The sequence below is a fragment of the Pinus tabuliformis genome, chromosome 2_1 (genome assembly GCF_031772625.1).
Source record: "Pinus tabuliformis cultivar Carrire ecotype Pingquan chromosome 2_1, CPIR1, whole genome shotgun sequence".
Lineage (NCBI taxonomy): Eukaryota > Viridiplantae > Streptophyta > Pinopsida > Pinales > Pinaceae > Pinus > Pinus tabuliformis.
This window is the reverse complement of record NC_142299.1, coordinates 941641210-941654423: the sequence shown is the minus strand read 5'-3', so window position 1 is coordinate 941654423 and position 13214 is coordinate 941641210. Positions and strand designations below refer to the sequence as shown.

General features: G+C 36.9%; 1 protein-coding gene across 1 annotated transcript; it reads right to left on the bottom strand.

Annotated features, from left to right (window-relative positions):
• Window positions 1–1360: 1360 nt before the first annotated feature.
• Window positions 1361–6871, bottom strand: LOC149203743 (ABC transporter C family member 3-like). Its single transcript, XM_089401966.1, has 9 exons — window positions 6391–6871; window positions 6191–6288; window positions 4898–5932; window positions 4622–4708; window positions 4219–4449; window positions 3507–3671; window positions 2001–2064; window positions 1554–1793; window positions 1361–1452 (listed from the first exon to the last, which is right to left on the bottom strand). The coding sequence occupies exons 1-9, from the start codon at window positions 6869–6871 to the stop codon at window positions 1361–1363; spliced, it is 2493 nt and encodes an 830-aa protein (XP_089258092.1).
• Between the last annotated feature and the right edge of the window lie 6343 nt (window positions 6872–13214).

Genomic DNA, 13214 nt, shown 5'->3' with positions numbered 1-13214 from the left:
GTTTCAATTTTAATTTGAGAGCCACTCTTATAATCAATCACGTGCATTCTAAACTTTTCATTTAAACAAGACACAACTTTTCATTTAAACAAGACAATTTATACTTTTCATTTAAAAAAGACACTTTATACTTTTGTCAGTGAGTGTTGAACTTTTATCATAGTGAATGTGTTGAACTTTTATCATAGTGAATTTAAAACATTTAATGGAGTATGAAACTTTTTAAAAGAACATATTTAATTTTTGTGCCAAAAAAAATGTGTGCAAGTTCCTCCCATAGCTAAAGTGAAGTTTTAACTCTGATAAAAATGAAAATTTACCTCAACTAGGTGAATTAGAAGATTTTTTGAAGTTGATGTAGAATATCTTTTTTTATATTGAAAATTTTAATTTAAAAAAAAAAAAAAAAAACAAAACAAAACAAAACAAAACTTGTTAAACTGAATATTAGTTAAAACAACCACTCAAACCAATATTTTCATCATTATTCAAAAGAAAAGATTACACAAAAAAAATATTGAAAAAAATAATTAAATAAAAAATAAATTGCTTTTAAAGAACAAAAAGCCTATGTCTATTTTGTACATCTCTCATTTTTTCTTATATTTTTTCCCTCTTTTGGGCATATTTGATGGTTAGATAGTAGAATTCTCAAATTCTTACTCATTGAAATATTAGGTAACTTTAAAAGTTTATAACTGCAAAATATTATGAATAAAATTGAGTTGGTTCATTGCATGAAGGAAAAAAACACATTAACAATTAGCCATCACTTATTATTAAGACCTATAAATAACAAGACCTATGAACCTTGACAAGTATAACATAGTTTGTTTGGTAGAAATGAGAATAAAATGTTGATGTGAATTGTCATAGTATTACTACATATAGAGGTCAGAACTAAAATAGAAACAAAAAAATGTAGATGTGAAACTCAAAATAATAGAATTAAAGCAGGAAAAAAAAAAAAAAAGACAAATTAGTTAGAGGCACCTTACATCCAACTTCACTGCCTGTACAAATCCAAATTGTCTGGAGTTCTCCAATATTACCTTGATTACCTTGTTGAAGTGATAAAAGTTACACAGGAAAAAGGGTAAACTCCATTTGTATATAACAAGTGAAAAATCATAACTTTCAAAGTCAGTCAAAGTCACTGATAAGAGTTATTGAACTATTCTTAAGGACCTAAATATAGAATATTATCAAAAAATAATGAGCTTACATGGTAGCTCATAGTCTACTATATTGTATCTCTATATTGTACATTTATCCAGCTTGAGTTTTAGGGAAATGAAGATTTTTCTCCATTCTATTGTAAACCCAATATGACCAATGTCCAAAGCTCTAGTTAAGATATCTATTGGATGGAGTACTCTGAAACAAGTTTTGCAAATGCAGAAAATTTGTTGCTAAGTAGTTTGGATGGAGTGTCATACTCAGCAATTTGTCCTGATTCAAAACAAATACAAAGTAAGTAAAAAATGAAATGTGTCAAAAAAATAGTAATTGTAACAAAACACTAGAAAATAAACAACTTATAAATGTTATACCATCCTTTAATAGGAGAACCATATCACTCGCAATAACAAATGGAATCTGATGTGCTATAGTAATGATTGTGCAGGTAGAAAATTGGTGGCGAATTATTTGTTGAATAAACCCATCAGTTGCAGTGTCAACTGAGGCAGTTGCCTCGTCAAGGACCAGTATCCGACTTTGTTTTAGTAGTGCCCATCCCAAATAGACAAGTTGGCATTGACCCACACTCCAATTTCCTCCATTCTCAGACACTGTACAAGAGATCATTCCATTAAATTCGATTCTCAATTTTCATTCTAAAAAAAAGGGGTCCTAGAGACCAGGTAGGTCTCAAGGACACCAAAAAATAAACAAAACATGAGCACTAAGATGGAAAGCAAATAGCAGAAATAGCTACTGTAAAAGGTTTTATTTTTCTCCTTCAGGACTTCCATTGAATGTGATAAAGACACACAGACATGAGGAATCAAGTTTCTTTTCTTTTTCTCGTACAATCTCACCAAGTTGGCACTTGTCCAAAGCCTGAAAGCACAAGCAAAATCGAAGTAGATTCATAAACAATAAACTTACAGCAAGATCCTCAGGGAAATATCTATATTCTTCAAGGCAAGAATAATTGGCGCTAAAATTGATACTAATGCTTATAGAATATGAAGCAGAACTAACCTCCCAAATCTCATCATCCAAGCAATCTTCGAGAGGATCCAAATTATTTCTTATAGTGCCTTCAAACATTGTTGATTCTTGGGGAATAATGTTTAATTTGGATCTTAGGTCATGGAGGCCTATGGATAAGATGTCAACTCCTCAATGACAATTATGCCCGTTGTTAGTTCCACAATGCGAAAAATGGATTGAATAGGAGTAGATTTGCCACTTCCTGTCCGCCCCACAACTCCCTCCTTCGTGCCTCCATGGAAAGTGCATGTAAGGCCTTTCAAGACAAGCAAAAGATGTGGTCCATAACGCACCTGATTGTATGGATCAAATTTATAGATGAACTGACATGCAAATTCCTAGCATTGAATGCGTGAAAATGAGTCTATTTGTATTGAGTTCTGACCTGCAAATCAGTTAGATCTATCATTCCTCTAGATGGCCAGTTGGAGTTTGGTATAAAATTCTCTATAATCACTGGTGACTCACTGGGAATTTGTGAATACTACATTATTCTCTCCACTGAGATCATGTTGGTATCCACATAACAAAGGCACCATATTACCCAGGCTTGTACCATGTTCAGACATAGACTATATGTTACTGCCAACCCTGCAGTGCCTGTTAAGGTGCCATTTCATTTACTTTCATATTTCATTATAAAGAATATGTCTAGTCTGCTGAGATTAGTTTAGGAAAAATAATTGTAAGCCAAGATAGTGCTTCTATACCTACTTGCATTAATTACATCTTGAGGCAAGCAAATGAGGAACACCAAAAGGAATGCAAACACAAGATTTGACAGAAAATCCATCCGAATGCCAAGCCACTCATTGGCTCCAACATTGTGGAGACTAGGTCTCATATATATATCAATCAACTCGAGATTTCTTTCCATGAATCGAAATTCCTGGTCAAAACTTCTAATGGTGGCTGCTCCAGAGATTGATTCTCCAAAATGTTGTACGATTGGAGATCTACAAACTGATGCTAGCCGAGCCTGTTCCCTAGCTGATGTTATGTAGTATTGCTGCATGCAAGGAAGGTCAGAGGAGTTACAAGAATTCTCTTATTACTCTAAAAACCCAAAAGCATGGAAACAAAGAAATACAGATAAACTGTTGTCATGATAGAATCCTGATGCAACTTAATCTATTTGATAACATCCTTTTCAATCAGATTATGGGATCTACCTACAGCAAACCTTGAAGTAGAAATCAAACTCTCTTATTGCCAATTTATGTTCCTCTGAGAAAATTAAAATTTTCAAGTTCGTATTTATTATTATTGAGAAATACAGAGAATACCTGATACCATATACAACTTGCACCCACTGGTATAAACACAATGAAGACCTGCCAAGCAATATGAGACATGACTGCAATGATCCCCAGAAGTTGTATAAATGTAAAAGCCAATTCTCCTAGTTGAGAAGGAATCAATGTGTCCACTACACTCTGATCAGTTGATGCCTGCCAAGAAACAGAGAGCTTGTTACTGACCCACTAGAGTCAAATGATTTCCTTCTCTCTCAGGAAAGGTATTAGCCTATTAAAACAATAAATGTCAACTAACCCAATTCAGTATTCACCCAGATGGAGTTGCATCAAAGAAGGACATTGGTGCACAAAATATACACCTGTGCAGAGTGCTGAAAAGTTGATTAGCATTTTTAAGTCCAACCAATGAAAGAAGCATAGACCTCACAAGAACGCACAGGGAGGTACTTAATGTCAAAGCAACATAAACCAGAATGAAAAGGGACTTTCTCATAGGGGAATTCCCATTTTCTTTTGTAGAGGCTTCCGATGTCATCGAGAGGTTACTACATATTTGAAGTAGTTGACTTATTATTTGGGCCAGTAGTATTATTGGTATCAAAGTACCATTGTATGCAGCAGTAATGTAAGACCAGTATACCGACATGCTTACGTTGCCTCTCTCTCTTTCTTCTTCTTATACAAGCTGTGAATTTTTATTCTCTTTATCAAATTTTTCTTTGTGGTTTTTTGGTTCAACCTCTTCCTCTACATCTATTGAGTTCTGAACACCACACTGCTCCAGTATGTCACTGGCAGTAACATTTTTCACTGCAGCTGTATTTCCAGGACATGAGCTTTCAACAAATCTCTTTGATGTGTACACTTCAGATTTCTCCATAGCAGAAATAGTTTTCAAAGCTTTCTGATGTGCACCAACTAATTCAACGAAATCTGTTCCTGATTGTAAGATGTCATCATATCTGCCAACCTGAGTAATTTCACCATCTCACATTACCTGTGAAGCATATCATTTACATCAACAAAATATGGATCACTTATCTCCTACTCTCAATAAATGATCAATAAACCCACTGTCCCTTTACCAATTACATTGAAAATTTTAATATCACTAGAACAGGATGAAAGAAATTCAAACCTACCAGAATGATGTCAGCAGAGGGTAAAAGCTCCACTTGATGAGTTACATAGACTACAGTCTTTGAACCCAGAATACCAAGTATGCATTCCTATAACAAGCAAGTCCAATTTCTTAGATGTTTATGGACATGAATTTGCAGTGCACAACCAACAATGTATATTATCCAGACTGAACAATGAATTGCAGAGTGCTACTGTAGAGCTTCATCATTCCATCAAAACATTAAAACTAATTAATTCAGAAAACCTACAGTATGTAAAGGATAATAGAAACATACTTGGAAAATATGTTTTCCGGTATGTGCATCCACAACACTAAAAGGGTCATCAAAAATATAAATGTCTACATCTTGATATAAAGCACGGGCAATCTGTATTCTCTGTTTTTTTCCATCACTCAAATTTAACCCTCTTTCTCCAATGTCTGTCTCGTCCCCATAAGGAAAAAGTTCAAGATATTTCTTCAATGCACAAGCATCAAGTACACTATTGTATCTAATAGTATCCATCTGCTTTCCAAAGAGAATAGCGTCTTTAATTTTCCCACTTTGTATCCAAGGAGACTGAGGGACATTTTCTTTGGTACCACTTAAGCTAACAGAGCCTGATATTTTTGGTATTTCACCTAATATGCAGGATAAAAGGCTTGATTTTCTTGAATCAATAGTTCCACATACTGCAACCCTCATGCCTCTCTCTAGTTGGACATCTAAACCTCTTATAGTTGGACTAGAGCAATCGGGATTCCAAGAAAATATCCCTCCTTGGATTTGAATTGTGAAGTCTGTTGACTCCTTTGATACCTTTTCTACCCCATCGTGTTGTAGCTCTTCCTCCTGCAGAAAGGCCACAATGCGATCTATTGACACTTTAGTTTGAGCAATTTGAGGGATTAAGCCAAGAAGCATGCCCATAGCTCCCTGAAGTGTCCCATAGGTTGCGAGTGCAGAAAGAATTCTCCCTGCTATCAAAGGCACTCCTATAAGCATACACGTACCAAAAGTTGCAACAATGATAAATATTGGTCCAACAGAGGAAACAGATGTTGTGATAGCTGACGTGTAAACATATTTTTGTAGCCAACTATATTCTGCTTGCCTCAAAATTTTTAGTTTCCGAAGAAATCTTGTTTTCCAAGCCTGCAATTTTAAGATTCTCATAATTTTTAATGTCTTCGATGTGGCCTTCATCCTTTTGTCTTTTTCTTCCATTATTCTCTCCTGAAATTTTTCTTGCAATTTTGCAAGTGGGAAATTTGGCAACATAACTGCAAATGAGGCTGCCAACCATGAAAATGCTACCAAGCCCAATGTCTGATATAGAATAATGAAGGCCAGAACAAATTGAAGAGGGAAAATCCAAATACCAGCATATAGTAACAGAAACATGAAACGTTCTGAACATCTACACTCATGTAGTTGATAATCTCTCTACTTGTATGTTTTAGTCTTGACTGACTAGAAAGCAACAAGCCCTTCCTGTATATAATAGTTGTTAATGCTGCTCTAACCCATAAAGTTAACTGATGTTGTTTGAAAAACCCCTTGTCGCTGTGACAAAGACTCTAATACCTTTGCCACAAAAAAAGCACAAACTAGCACATAGCCTTGACTTTCAAACTGTTTCTTTCCACCTAGAAACTGAACAAAGGCATTTATAAAACATGTACCTACATATGATGCACAAGTCTCCAGTGCTACTAAGAATGCAGTTAAAAGTACTTACTTCGAAAAAGATAGGAGTAAGGCTTTTGTTAGTAAGCCTATATCACCTTTGGCCTCTAGCTGAGCTCTAAATTTAGGGTATAATTGGCCTGTCTTGTCCGCCTTTGCAACTTGGGGCACATCATCAATATGCAAATGGATCTTATAACCAACAGCAAGCAAAGAACTCATCCAAGAAAATGACAGCTGACTGAGAAGGTTGGTTGTTGCATAAGTAGAGCCTGCCTTAATGTTTCCACATTTTTGGGGATTGTCTTTCAAGAGAGGTTCTAGAATGGTCTGTGAGGAGGACTCTACACCACTTCTGGCACATTCACAGGAGTCTTCAACAACACCCCACACGAATCTGAAGAAAAATTTTGAAAACGGCAATGGATTTCTCAATGGCTTTTCTTCCTCTGGGGCAGATTCTCCCTCGACTCCTGCAGATTCAATCACGAAAACCATTTGGACGCAACAGTCATCATCAAATGATTCATCTCTAACCTTATTTGATCCGAATCTCATTTCTAAATTCAGGAAAGCCATGGATGAAATTTCCTAGGTTCGATGGAGCCCGTTTCAGAGATCTATCACGGCAGCACGACAAGCAAGAGTGGAGAAGACGAAAAGGGTACCCAGGAAAATTTAGGAAAGTCCATTTCAGAGGGAAACGCCTTACGGCGTAATTATTATTACTAGCAATTGTCCCAAAAGGTACAAAGAGAGGCTGATAGGATTATTAAATTGGAATTGTTAAATTTTTCTAGAAGAGTTAATTGGTTTGTGGAAAACCTTGTTTTCTTGGACTGGATCATTGTGCAATTACTTTTCAGGAACACATTGAATGTCTTATTTCATTTTAGAGTAAGTTAATTACCCAAAATCAAGAGGTTAAGTTAATTACCCAAAATCAAGAAACCTCTATAGATGGCCAAGCATATATGAAGAATACATCTCATTCATATGCAATACCAAATCCATCTTTTCTTTTCTCTGAGTAAAATTTCAAAAGCATGAACACATGCCATTTCATATGCACAATAAACCCAACTTCTGAAATTTCAATGCTTGGATGCATCCCATTCAAAAAATATATCAAAAAAAGAAAAGACAAAAACATAGAACATTTAACAACTCCTACTTTCAAATGCTCATGTTGCTTTGATGAAGAACTTTACTCACCTGCACATGCATGTTTCTCATGATATCATTTGCAGTAGTGCTTCTGCTTCAAATCTCTTTAACCTCCACATGCTTGTTTCTCATGATATCGTTTGCACTAGTGCTTCTGCTTCAAATATATCTTTAACAAGATAAAGTGTTATGTCCCTAGTTCAAGCATTTCACATTAGAAAATGTTTGTCCATTATTAATATTCACATTAGAAGATGTTTGTTTATGATTATTAATACAAAACATGCAGGTCCACACAAAGAACCTAAGACTATTACATCATTTCACATTAGAAGATGTTTGTCTATGCTTAATAGTACAGAGCATGCAGATCCATACCAAGAACCTAAGACTATTACATCCTTCATTGAAAAGGGTAGATCTTTTTAAAATCAACAAAATTTGGTAACAATTTCCCCAGGTAAGGCGGAAATGATCCAGATTTGTAATTAGCTTTTTTCTGTTTAACTTTTTGTTCTTTTAGTCTAATGCTTTGTGCTTCTTTGATAAGCATCGTGTTACTGATACAAAATTAGAAAGCAGATGATGTTCAGGTGCATTACATAAATTAAAAGAGCTTTCAGGTGCATTACAGAAATTAAAAGAGCCTTAGAATTTCGCAAGTTTTCCTTTCTGTCAGAACCTTTACCCTTCACCAAACAAATATTTATGGGAATTGGGGAGGGAGTAGCCTTCTAATGCCTTCAAAAAATTATCTTCAGCTGTCTCTTGATGATAGAAAACTGTGGGTATTGCAACAAAGACGACTGATCTGCCACTATTGTTGAGCAGTGACAGCTATAACTGGGGCATAAAGAATTCTGATGTCATCCAGCTCAGCCTTGTTATTGCATTGTGGACACTACACATTTACAGAAATAGAAAATTACAATCCCCAAGATTTGGTTGCAACAAAAACATAGAAACTTAATCTTTTTGAAAAAGTTCATAGCCTTACCAGCTCATTTAACATCAAGACCATGGAAATCAACAATTGCGAGGTTGAATAATCTTACCTTGCCAATGTTATTCTCATGTAGCTGAAGCCACTTTCTAATACAAGACATGCCAAACATGTGTCCACAAGCAAGAGAGCTGCATTTTCAGTTTTCAATTGTCAGTCTTTGGACATTTGAAAGCTCTTATAAAATGAATAAAACATTTTGATGCAAGGAAAAAAGATAATTTATATGATTTCTGATAACAAGACATAAACATCAAACTAACAAAAGACTACTAGTCTTGACGGAAGCTGGTCGCTTCACTCTTGAAGAAACAACTGAGGAAAGAGAGAATTGGGACAATCAGTCATGGAAAACAAAATCGACAGTGAAGTCCTTCCCTAAAGAGTTCTATGCAAAGGTTTACTCTCACATGATTATTTGTTGCAACTAATGTGATACTGAGATTCTGTGATGAACTCTACTGTAACTTCACCACAATAGGCTGTGTGACTTTATATTAACGGAGCATTGCAGACTTGCAGTAATTCTGTCATAAGGCTACAAGGGTTCTCCTTTTTTTATGGGGTAAAGTAAACAAGTAGTTTTTATGGAAGAGTTCAGATATTTCTTAGGTCAATTTATAAAATTTCATAAGACCAACGAGGAGAGTAAAATCTTCAATTGCACCTGAACATGCGTAGAACAGTCAACAAAGGAATGCCTCATAGGGTTGACCTAAATTTGAAAGGATCTCAATGAACCCGGCCAGATGACTATGGAAGTACAATCTTCAAATGTAGAATCTGCCAAGATGTAGGGAGTCTAATGATTGCCTGCACAAGGACTACCCTAGATGCATGAAAGACGCTGGCAAAACAAGTACTGAAATGCCCGAGATCCTCCAAGGTGCTGGGGGTGATTATTGTGGGGTGATTCTGAATGAAGGAACAAAGTATAATGCATCACCATGAATCTGTAGAAGTCAACTCATGCAGGATGTGCTATGAGAGGGCTTCAGCATTCGCTAGGCATTGCAATCAATAGTTACATCGTGCATTACATTTACCATTGAAGTATTCACTTCCCAACATTGAAGCATATAAACTTATGATATTCATCTGACAGATAACTCTTTGGATTTCTGATAAGGTCATACAACACCAAAAGCTAAAATGTAGGCCCAACGCTTTGAAAATTATCTTTTAAGGATCCTATAGCCCCAAGTAGACCATGTCATCCATCTCACTGTATGAATGAGGCAATAGTGAGATTGGATTCGCAATGTATCCACTACCATCTTGTTGAGGGGCTGACTAAGAATGTTGAGAATTTTACAACAAGCCAAGGAAATTCCCAAACGAATTCTTAATTGGAGAATATTAACACTAAGACAATAGCTATCAATTAACATAGTTCGATTGAGTTGCTTGAGAGCATCAATCTCCTGATTAAAGAAAAAGAATTCGGAAGGAGCACAACTCAATGTTAAGATCCCTGTGCAAACTGACTTCCAAGCCGAGGTATATCTTGAAATCTTAAATTTAAGTGTTGTATCAGACAGGGTTTACCATGATGTAAGAAGTGGATCAGGTGAGGTAGTGAATGGTGTGATAGTTGAAGACCTCATACTCATCTTTCTATCAGTCTTTTGTGACAACATACATGAAGTTATAGGTCTGGCCCTTAATAACATTGGTAGAAAACATACAGTAAATGAATTCCCTCTTCTCCCCCCTCTTTCTGTTACATGCTTTAAAGGAGGAAACCAGTTTCACTCCAACCAATACAAGGATTTGCAGTGACAACATATGTGCCTTTGAAATGTTTATGAAGAGCTCTACATATGCTACAGCAACTGGTAGGTCCAACCTAGAAATTTGGATGTTTTCTCCCCTTTGTTTAAAGCATTTCACAGTTAACAACAATTCTGTGCAAAGTGAATCAGCGTTGGACTATAAGACCGTAGGAGGGTCAAAGTAAATTTTTGTTTGGCAGCTGAAGCGGGTTGGAGGGTAAGGACAGATCAGGTAACAGAAACAATAACACAACCAATCTAGGATCATTCAAACTATTTGGTGGTAGAAAGTTCTAACCAAGGGCTACCAGAAGCAAAGAGGGTCCCCCTTGATCTTTTAAGAGGCGGCGGTTTCAAACTTGGAACAACCTAACAGGGCATGTTGAATTGTTGAAAGCAGGAGAAGTTTATTCGAACCTTTGTGGCACGACAACCAACGCAAATGTTACCACAAGGATTTCCCATCACAAATGGAACTTGGAGCAAGGGTAACATAACAGTTATCCGGTAGTTAGACATTAATCTAATAACCAGTTATAGTTAGAAGATTGGATTATAGAATTTTAACATCGCACTCAAAGTATGTTGTTGGTCGATTTACTACTATGTGGGAAATTAGCCCTATCTTTTGTGGTTTTGCTATAGAATCATTCAGAGCGCAGTGGGATCAAAAAAGTTGAGAAAAAGAAAATAAGACCCAGTTGGATTAGAAGATAACCAAAAGGAAAGCAACCAAACTTATAGAAGACCAGATTTGAGAACAGGAAAATTATAGAAGACCACGAGAACAAAACCAACCACAGCCGAGTTTGTGAAAAAAAGAAATGAAGAAGACCACAGAATATCAAGATCCCTTTGCCAAATCCTCCATATTGGAAAGTGGATATAAAAATCGATTCAAACAAGGAGCAAAAAGCAATTTTTGGTTTGGGGTTTTGTTTTAGTAGAATAGACATGCCTCATACATGGCTTGTAAGCCAAAGGAAGCCATACTATGTAGCGCAGCTCCTCAGGACATGCATCGTATACAACTTCCTTTTCCCCTTCTTTGCATGGGAAAGCTACAGGTCTATACTGTTGATGGCTTCCACAGTGCAACCGTGGCGGCAACATTTTCTCCTTACCCCGGAAGTGAACCAGGTCATTCTTGTGGCCATGTTTCCTCTTAGTCACCAGGCTTCTCCATCGCTTACCTCGCATTTTCTCGTTTCTTTACACAGGACATTTAAAACAAAAAGTAGATTCTTTGGTTCAAATTTCTTTGGAGATTTGATCAGTTAGGGTTTCTTCTTCTGTAGCGATAAAATTTACAAAGCTTTGCTAGGGTAATTTATATAATACAGCCAGGAATCAGGAAAAACCAGGAAAAAGAAAGAGAATGGGATCAGAAAACCCATTTTCGAGAGCACTAACCTGCAATTTAAACAGAAGAGAGGAATTCTGAGAACCTGGGAACCTGAGAACCTAGGCGAACAATTTCTGAATAGGGAAACAGAGAGTTGTACCTGCCATTGAAAAACCCATGTGAGAAGAAAACACTGGACTAAAATTAAAACGTTGGAAGCAAAATGAGAGAGAATGGAGAGAATGGGATCAGAAAACCCATTTTTGAGAGCACTGACCTGAAAATTGAGCAGAACAATTTCTGAACAGTAAAACAGAGGTGTAAACAATGTATACTTGAGCACCTGAGTGAACAGAGGGCTAGGTCATGCACAACAGATTGCACAGCAAAAACGGGACACATTATTGCAGCAGTAAGTGGAAAAGCACAAAAACATTATTGCAGAGGGCGTGGAAGAGAACATGAAGAGTAGAAAACAGACGGATATGGAAGGAGAGCAAGAAACGGTCTCCGAAATTGGAGGTCAGACGGAGACTTGTTGTTGAACGGGGCGTTCTTTGTTCTTTCGGGCGCGGGCGCATCGTCCAGCTATGCGAAGGCTTCCAGTCTATCAGCGAGGCCATTGTCTCTTGTGGCCTCCCTCACCGGCAACGCCAGCGTTCTGCCCTCCAACCTCGGCATCCATGAATACCTCCGCCCCTTCCTTGCAGGGAGGCCGATACGCAGGTGCTGACGTGTTGTAGAAAAGTCGTCTGCCTGAACAATTTCTATCGAGAGGCCTAATATGAAAACTGTTTGCCCGCTGAATGTGGACGACACGTGTCAACCGTAGAGACAAAAGGACGACGAAAGTCTCTTTCAAAGGTAGGCGGTCTTTGGACATTTGAAAGATCTTATAAAATGAATAAAACATTTTGATGCAAGGAAAAAAGATAATTTATATGATTTCTGATAACAAGACATAAACATAAAACTAACAAAAGACTACTAGCCTTGACAGAAGCTAGTCGCTTCACTCTTGAAGAAACAACTGAGGAAAGAGAGAATTGGGACAATCAGTCATGGAAAACAAAATCAACAGTGAAGTCCTTCCCTAAAGAGTTCTATGCAAAGGTTTACTCTCACATGATTATTTGCTGCAACTAATGTGATACTAAGATTCTGTGATGAACTCTACCGTAACTTCACCACAATAGGCTGTGTGACTTTATATTAATGGAGCATTGCAGACTTGCAGTAATTCTATCATAAGGTTGCAAGGGTTCTCCTTCTTTTATGGGGTAAAGTGAAAGAGTAGTTTTTATGGAAGAGTTTAGATATTTCTTAGGTCAATTTATAAAATTTCATAAGACCAATGAGGAGAGTAAAATCTTCAATTGCACCTGAACATGCGTAGAACAGTCAACAAAGGTATGCCTCATAGGGTTGACCTAAATTTGAAAGCATCTCAATGAACCCGGCCAGATGCTATGGAAGTATAATCTTCAAATGCAGAATCTGCCAAGATGCAGGGCATCTAATGACTGCCTGCACAAGGACTACCCTAGATGCATGAAAGACGCTGGCAAAACAAGTACTGAAATGCCTGAGATCCTCTAAGGTGCTGGGGGTGATTATTGTGGGGTGGTTCTG